We start from the raw sequence: 8,434 nt of genomic DNA, 5'->3' as shown, positions 1-8,434 counted from the left end.
GACGTCAAAAGTGCTTTACAAAGGGTAACCCAACAAAATACACAGCAGTGTACAATACAGAAGACAATATAATGGTAAATGCCAATAATAACTGCCCAAGTCTAACCTAAAGCTTCTTGAAATAAAAATGTCTTTAGTTGCCTTGTAAAAGTATCCACAGAGTCCAAAATCCTTACATGCCACAGGCTGGATAAAACAGCCTGGAAAATATCAGTTACCTCTAGTCCTACAATGAATGCATGAGACAGTCCCTGTTTCAAGTACCTCAGATTACAGTAGGAAGTATATACACTGCTCAAAAAAATAAAGGGAACACTTAAACAACACAATTTAACTCCAAGTAAATCAAACGTCTGTGAAATCAAACTGTCCACTTAGGAAGCAACACTGATTGACAATCAATTTCACATGATGTTGTACAAATGGAATAGACAACAGGGGGAAATATTTGGTGATTAGCAAGACACTCAATAAAGGAGTGGTTCTGCAGGTGGGGACCACAGACCACTTCTCAGTATCTATGCTTTCTGGCTGATGTTTTGGTCACTTTTGAATGTTGGTGATGCTTTCACACTCGTGGTAGCATGAGACGGACTCTACAACCCACACAAGTGGCTCAGGTAGTGCAGCTCATCCAGGATGGCACATCAATGTGAGCTGTGGCAAGAAGGTTTGCTGTGTCTGTCAGCGTAGTGTCCAGAGCTTGGAGGCGCTACCAGGAGACAGGCCAGTAAACCAGGAGACGTGGAGGAGGCCGTAGGAGGGCAACAACCCAGCAGCAGGACCGCTACCTCCGCCTTTGTGCAAGGAACAGGAGGAGCACTGCCAGAGCTCTGCAAAATGACCTCCAGCAGGCCACAAATGTACATGTGTCTGCACAAATGGTTAGAAACCGACTCCATGAGGATGGTATGAGGACCCGACGTCCACAAATGGGGGTTGTGCTCACAGCTCAACACCGTGCAGGACACTTGGCATTTGCCAGAGAACACCAGGATTGGTAAATTCACCACTGGTGCCCTGTGCTCTTCACATATGAAAGCAGATTCACACTGAGCACATGTGACAGACGTAACAGAGTCTGGAGACACTGTGGAGAACAATCTGCTGCCTGCAACATCCTTCAGCATGACCAGTTTGGCAGTGGGTCAGTAATAGTATGGGGTGGCATTTCTTTGGAGGGCTACCTCCAGAGGTAGCCTGACTGCCATTAGGTACCGAGATGAGATCCTCAGACCCCTTGTGAGACCATATGCTGGTGCAGTTGGCCCTGGGTTCCTCCAAATGCAGGACAATGCTAGACCTCATGTGTCTGGAGTGTGTCAGCAGTTCCTGCAAGATGAAGACATTGAAGCTATGGACTGGCCCGCCCGTTCCCCAGACCTGAATCCGATTGAGCACATCTGGGACATCATGTCTCGCTCCCTCCACCAACGTCACGTTGCACCACAGACTGTCCAGGAGTTGGTGGATGCTTTAGTCCAGGTCTGGGAGGAGATCCCTCAGGAGACCATCCGCCGTCTCATCAGGAGCATGCCCAGCCGTTGTAGGGAGGTCACACAGGCACGTGGAGGCCACACACAATACTGAGCCTCATTTTGACTTGTTTTAAGGACATTACATCAAAGTTGGATCAGCCTGTAGTGTGTTTTTCCACTTTGATTTTGTGTGTGACTCCAAATCCAGGCCTCCATTGGTTAATAAATTTGATTTCCATTGATGATTTCTGTGTGATTTTGTTGTCAGGACATTCAACTTTGTACAGAGCAAAGTATTCAATGAGAATATTTCATTCATTCAGATCTAGGATGTGTTGTTTGAGTGTTCACTTTATTTTCTTGAGCAGTGTATATGAACCAAATCAGCAATATTGGAAGAAGCCTTTCCATGTAAAGTTCTAAAGGTTAAGACAAAAAATTAAAAAAAAATTATTTATCTTATCTTGTCTAAAAATACAAGAACCATGAGACTCATGTGGCCCTGATGCTTCTAATTCAATTTTAAATTCCTTATTTGTCTTTGCACAATGTACTGTAAAAACATGATACTTCCTGCAGTTCTACAAATGCTCATAAAACAATGTAAGCACTTAGCAATACTAAACAAGTCACTGTACATAAACTACATATGGAATTACAACATTTAAAAGAATCACATCACGCAATTAGTCACACACACAAAAACATAATATAATTGCGCCATAAAATGAATTCCACAGTCCGTTTTGATCGTTCTCATTAGAAGTTCCTTAACAACATTTGGATAGAAACTATTAAAGTGATGCGAGTTCTGATGTACCTATTGTGTTCCCCAAGTGGCTTCAGTGTGAACAAGACGCTCCCTGGGTCAGAACTGTCCTGAGCAGGAAGTCGAACAACCACTTGGGAGAGCAGAGCTGCAGTTTTGTTTGCAACGCCATCTTGCCTCATTGTTATAAGTCTGAATGTCCAAACACAGACATATTATTAGTGGGAAAACTGAGAATCTCTCAGGATTGAGCAAAGCGTTTCAAGACAAACCTCGAGTTATCACTTTAGGGATCTGACATAAGCAGCAAAAATAGTTTGAAGAAATTCAGTGCCATATATTATGTGTTATTACATTTACCCAAAACACCCTAAACTATCACAAGCTGCAAAAACGATAGTATACACATAGCTGCTTTATGTGTGAAAGTTAAGGCAAAGCTCATTAGTTACTGTTTTTCTGGTTATTAGAAATCTCATTTAAATACCATTAATTTAATATTTCATCCTGGTAAATGTGTTTTAATTATTACACCAGTTTAGTTTTACACAGAAAGATACAACTGTTCATAGAACCATTTATTTCTTTAATTGATTCATCATTTTGTGATTAATTTGAGTCAGGTTATTTAGTTTCCATAAATGTTTGCAAGTTGTTGAATTTTATAATGAGACAATATACAATAAAGAATACACATACCCAGGTGTAATACTTTCTATTTTAATCCCAAATCACCTATTTATCAAACTTTTTCTTTCTCAAACTTTTAAACCAACAAGATGATATTCCCTGGTTTAAAATTAAGCCCATTTTCTTTCTTTTTTTCCATTTTCTACAAGGTATCCTGCATTGGAAGTGAAAGAAGGGCTTTGAAAATATGATGAAATTTCATATACACAGTTAAATAAATGAAAACAGTGTCATTAAATGGTATGGGGTACAGTGTCATATCAAGATAAAGTAAAAAAAGGCAACAATTAATGATACATGACATTTTAATTATAAAATAATTATACAATCATTCCATCAAAAAGATGAAAGGAATCAGTGAAGAAAAAAGCCTTAAGCTTTATTTCTGAGAACCAGCAGTCCTTGGCTTATTATAAACCAGGAAGTCCGAGATGTCGTGCCACACATTGCTGTCATGGTAAAGATAATTCATGGAGGACTGAAGGGAGGGTTGGAGGGTGTGCGGGTAATACTCGAACAACCACAACACGATGCCCCACACCAGTGTGGCAAAGAGTGGGAAGGGGTCTTGTTTTGGTGCAGGGATGAATCCTTTTTCGACAGCCAGCCGAGACAAGGCGAACAGGATTCTGGACAGTAGGTACATATTGATCTGAAGTAAGAAGGTAAAATTTAAGAAACCATTAAACCCAGGAGATTAGTGAGCCCCTGGACACATATAGAATGAGCAGGATGGACAAAGGGGTTGGTGAAAGGGAGTGGTGGCCTAGTGGTTAGATTGCATGGGCATTTTGGTCCTGGAGAGGCCACAAGTACCCTGGTTCAAATCCCACAGAATGCCACTCTGAATGCTCCCCAGCCACCGCACAATGGCAGCCCACTGATCTCTAAGAGATGGGTTAAATGCAGAGGATAATTTATCCAATGTGAGATGAATAATGTCTAAATTATTATTATTATTGAACCAAGATGGAAATTAAACAAAACTTAACTTAGTTCTATTCAAATTCATTATGTTCAATAAGCAATGAAACACCATAAATAAAATGAAGTTTTACAAAGGAACCTCTAACTAATAAATTGATAAATTAATGAAGAAAGAAATACAAGTAATGATTGTGAAAGAGTATTTTAACCACATAAGAACAAGAGAAAATATATAATAATAATCTGAAGAAGGAGTATAAGGATCAAATATAAATTTAATATAAAAATCTAATATAAATGTAAAAATTAACTCTTAAGTCAATGTAACATCATAACTTATTATATCACTCATAACCTGGATCACTGACTATCTGACGGACAGACCGCAGTTTGTGAAGTTGCAGAGCTGTGTGTCAGATCTGATATGCAGTGTCGTGGCACCCCAGGGAACAAAACTGTTCCCTACTGACTAACGACTAATGACTAAGTATTGTTCCAAGTCGTGTCATCCGCAAAGGTACTCAGATGACGCGTCTTTAGTGGGGTGTGTGGAGAGAACCAGAAAGCTGGTGGAAAACTTTGTGAGGTGGTGTGGGGAGAACCAATTACAGCAAAATATAGATAAGACCAAGGAAAGGTGGTAAATTTTAGCCGCACGAAAGCATCATCTCAGGGGCAGATCTGGAGCAAGAATCATACAAGTAGCTCTGTGTTACCCTCAACTGTAAGCTGCAGTGGACACTGAGGTACTGTACAAAAAAGGTATAAGTAGACTATTTTCTTCACAAGGTCAAATCCTTTAATATCTGTAGTCAGATGCTCCAGATTTTTTATTAATCATCGGTGGCTAGTGCCATCTTCTTGGCTGTGGTGTGCTGGGATGCCGGAATAAAGGTGAAGGATTCCATATGAATAATTAAACTCATAAAAATGGCTGAGTCAGCTGTTAGGACCAGGTTAGCTCCATTGAAGGAGGTGGTGAGAGACAAAATGTTGGAGAAGATCAAAATCATTATTGTCAATGTCTCTCAGCCCATGGACGCCTTAAGGAGTAGCCACATCCAACGATCACTGCAGCCCCGATGTGTTAGGGAGCGCTACAACACATCTTTTCTGCCTGAGGCTGTCAGACTTTAACCTACATGTAGCCTCCAGAAATGTACGTCCTAGATAACTGCAGCTGCGTATGTATCTCCTAGACCTTTATTGGTTTATATCGTCATGTTTTATGCTGGGAGAAATGAATTTCCCCTTTGGGGATTAATAAAGTCAAGACAAGTCAAGTCTAGACATTACTCAATGAATATACAGGTGTTCTGCCCTTTAGCAGTTTGGCAGCTTGCTGATAGAAACTGTTCTTCAGTTTGCTGATACGTGTTCAGATCTTGATGTACTAATGGCGGTAATGTGCTCAGTGATCTCGTCTTTCTTTTATGGGTCATTCTGTACAAATGTTGGACAACTGGCTGAGTCCTGGTAACACACTGCAAGGAGCTGATTGTCTTCCGTAGAATTTTACTAGATAGAGAAGTAAAGTTTCCATACCAGGTCTAGCCTAGCCCACTAGAATAACTTCCAAGGTCCACAAGGAGAAGTTGCTGAGTACTATGGAGTCCACACGAAAACATCTTAGCAGTTGCAGCAGAAAGAAAAGCCTCTGATTTTGTGATTACATTTATGTGATGTACCCAGCTCAGACTCCCCGATGTTGATCCTTGCAATCTTAAATCAGCTGCTTCTCTACTTCAAATCTCTTAAGGCAGACAGGGTATGCTGTTCATTCTGCAGCTTGCTCTAGTACACAACTGGTCTTGCTGACGTATACTGCCAGTTGCTTTCCCTGGACCATGACAACAAGGCTCTCATCTCTTCTATGTAGGACTAATTTCCTTCTGATATGGAGCCGTTAATGGTAGGGTCATTTGCCAGTTCAATGATGGTGTTCAGTTTATATTTAGCAGTACAATCATTTGTGAACTGAGTGTAAACCACAGGGCTTAGTACACATCCCTGTGGAATACCAGGGATGACAAGCAGTAGGAAGGAAGTAGGATCTGTACAACCTGTGGTCGGCTTGTCAAGAAGTCCAAGATGCAGATACAAGAAGAAGCACTAATGGTCAGATCTCAAAACTTTATGACGGGTGTCATTAGAATTAGTAACTGATTTTGTTTCTGTAGGACTTGTTGATTGATTGTTGATGACACAGTAAAGAGAGTATATTTTCCTCTAATGAAGGAGTGAGTGCTTTAAAAATATATATTTTTTTGACTTAGTCTAAAGTTGCACTGATTATTGTTTGCATATTTATATATATGATTTTGTTTTTTAGAAGGTGAACACAACTAAGCAGATAAATGAACTTCCGTTGAGCATCTTTAATTGTTTGTTTTTTTTTCTGATGTATAATCTTGCAGATAGGGTCAGGGACAAAACCATGAAACAGACACTTCTGGCCAACAGTGCATTGTTCTCTACCTGGCTGTTAATATTGTTGTTGTCTCCGAACACCAGCCATCCTCCAACACAGGCAGCGAGGAAGGAGTGGGACTGCAGACTCTTTCCTTGGATCTTCTGCTGTAAGGCTTGAAGTCCTTTGTATGTGAAGACGAAGCACGCCAGGTTCCTGGAGTGAGTGTAGGTGGCTTTCAAAATGGCCCGAAGTTTGTCTTTCAAACTATAATGGGAAAAAGTAATCTGTTCAAACAGCAGATGGACAAATAAAGTTGTTTCCTTTATTAGGTAAATGCTCACATTAGTTACTGACCTGCCGCTTCTAAACAGAAATGTCATAACCAGGGCATGTGGTGCTCTGATCTTTGCTCCATATCTAAAACAAACATGGTTTAGTTAGTTAAAACACATCTGTTTTAAAGTAATATCACAGTCTAACAATATAAAAGTCTGCTACTGCAAATAATATTTATGGTAGTTTTCTTAGGCCTAGTATGGGATGGACAGAACTCCTGCAGGACTGTAACTGATAAGCAGCTTTAGCTAAATGTTCAAGAAGTAAAACTAGTTAAGCTAGCTCACGGTTAGTGTTTACTCACACAGCTCCGTTCCTGAATCCTTTCACTACTGCCAAGGCTGCTTTGTATTTCTCCTGCTGTAAAAGGTTATTCATTGTGTACAGGACAGTTCTTATCAGGTCAGGACCTGCCATGACTTTCAGTCGAGCTGAGGGGACACAAATAAAGGTTGCAACTCACGTGTCACATTAAAAATCGACCGCAGTTGCGTCGATACTACAGGTTCCGTGACTTTCTAATAAATCACACAGTTTGTGTAAGCTTTTAAATGCGTCACAAATTTGTTGTTAAAACAAGCTTAAACTAAATGGATTGTGACGGCACCTTTTATGTATAATTTTACATGAAGTAAGATTTTACTTAAAATTAAATACAAACGTTTATTCTTTGATCATCCTTCAGAAGAGGTTTAAGCCACAATTGTATTTTCATCATAATAAAAACAAATTTAATATTAGGAAGTGTTATGGAACATTCTTTATTTTAGTTCTCTTAACATAAAAGTAAAAATAAAACAGAAGAAGCAGAAATATAAACCCAAATATGTAGACCTTGGTTGCGAATTAATAGTAAGTGGCCTTTAGTGAAGCCAATATCTGCTTCTCAGTCTTTTCAGTTGCTGGAAAAAGTGCAAGACAAAAGCATTGTTCCGAAAATAAATAGATATCAGGAAGGTTTAGAGCACTCAATACGTCCTTCTACTCACAGGTTTTATAAAGATACTGACTGCAGACATGGAACTTACGCAGACTGCCAAAAATACCAATAGCTACCTGGTTTAACGACCATTTTATATCTGTGGAAAATCTCCCAAAACCTCATAAGAGAAAAAGGGTAGTGTCAGGAGGAAGATAAGAGACGGCAGATTCAAAACTGTAAGAGGAAGACTGCTGTTAAAGCATTCAGGGCTTTTTTAACACCACTGCAATCATGCAGTAATTCATGCAAAAGCAGCCCTGACCAACTAGTATTAAGTGCATATATTGTAGAGTACATGAACATACTTTTTAGTATGCTGACATTCCTGTACTGTAAATCATTTTTATATTGTTCTCTTGTAATATTCAGATTTTCTGAGAAACTGATATTTGGGAATCATTTGCTGCAAGCTGTATTCATCAACATGACCATAAATAATTAGAATATGAAACTGTGAAATAAATCTATAAGTGGTTCACTTTTCCAGTTTAATTGCTGAAATTAATTAACTTCTTTGTGATACTCTGGTTTATTGAAATGCATGTGTACTTTGAAGGTCAAACATCAAGCTACTCATGCTGGTTGCAGTCTTTTAGGATTTTGTAAGTGTACAAAAACTGTTTCAGGAATAAACCTTTGAAATTTGAACGTAAAATCTTGAAAGTCAGAATTTTCAACAATGGTATGAACCAGAAACGTGGATTTTTCCAAAAAATGCAAAATGAAAACAACTTACTGCTTTATATTTATGTAGAAGAAATGTTTAAAAAATGATGTAAGACATTAAAGGGAGTGTACAGGTAGGTATGTTTGAAATAACATTTCAGCATTTTAATCAT

At 39.1% G+C, this 8,434-nt stretch overlaps 1 protein-coding gene across 1 annotated transcript; it reads right to left on the bottom strand.

Moving 5' to 3' along the window:
- Positions 1 to 2,812: 2,812 nt before the first annotated feature.
- pxmp4 (peroxisomal membrane protein 4) lies at positions 2,813 to 7,076 on the bottom strand. Its single transcript, XM_047348030.1, has 4 exons — positions 6,918 to 7,076; positions 6,632 to 6,694; positions 6,343 to 6,541; positions 2,813 to 3,589 (listed from the first exon to the last, which is right to left on the bottom strand). The coding sequence occupies exons 1-4, from the start codon at positions 7,028 to 7,030 to the stop codon at positions 3,317 to 3,319; spliced, it is 648 nt and encodes a 215-aa protein (XP_047203986.1). The 5' UTR covers positions 7,031 to 7,076; the 3' UTR covers positions 2,813 to 3,316.
- Between the last annotated feature and the right edge of the window lie 1,358 nt (positions 7,077 to 8,434).

Source organism: Girardinichthys multiradiatus, chromosome 20 (genome assembly GCF_021462225.1).
Source record: "Girardinichthys multiradiatus isolate DD_20200921_A chromosome 20, DD_fGirMul_XY1, whole genome shotgun sequence".
Taxonomy (NCBI): domain Eukaryota; kingdom Metazoa; phylum Chordata; class Actinopteri; order Cyprinodontiformes; family Goodeidae; genus Girardinichthys; species Girardinichthys multiradiatus.
This window is presented reverse-complemented; position numbering and strand designations above follow the sequence as displayed.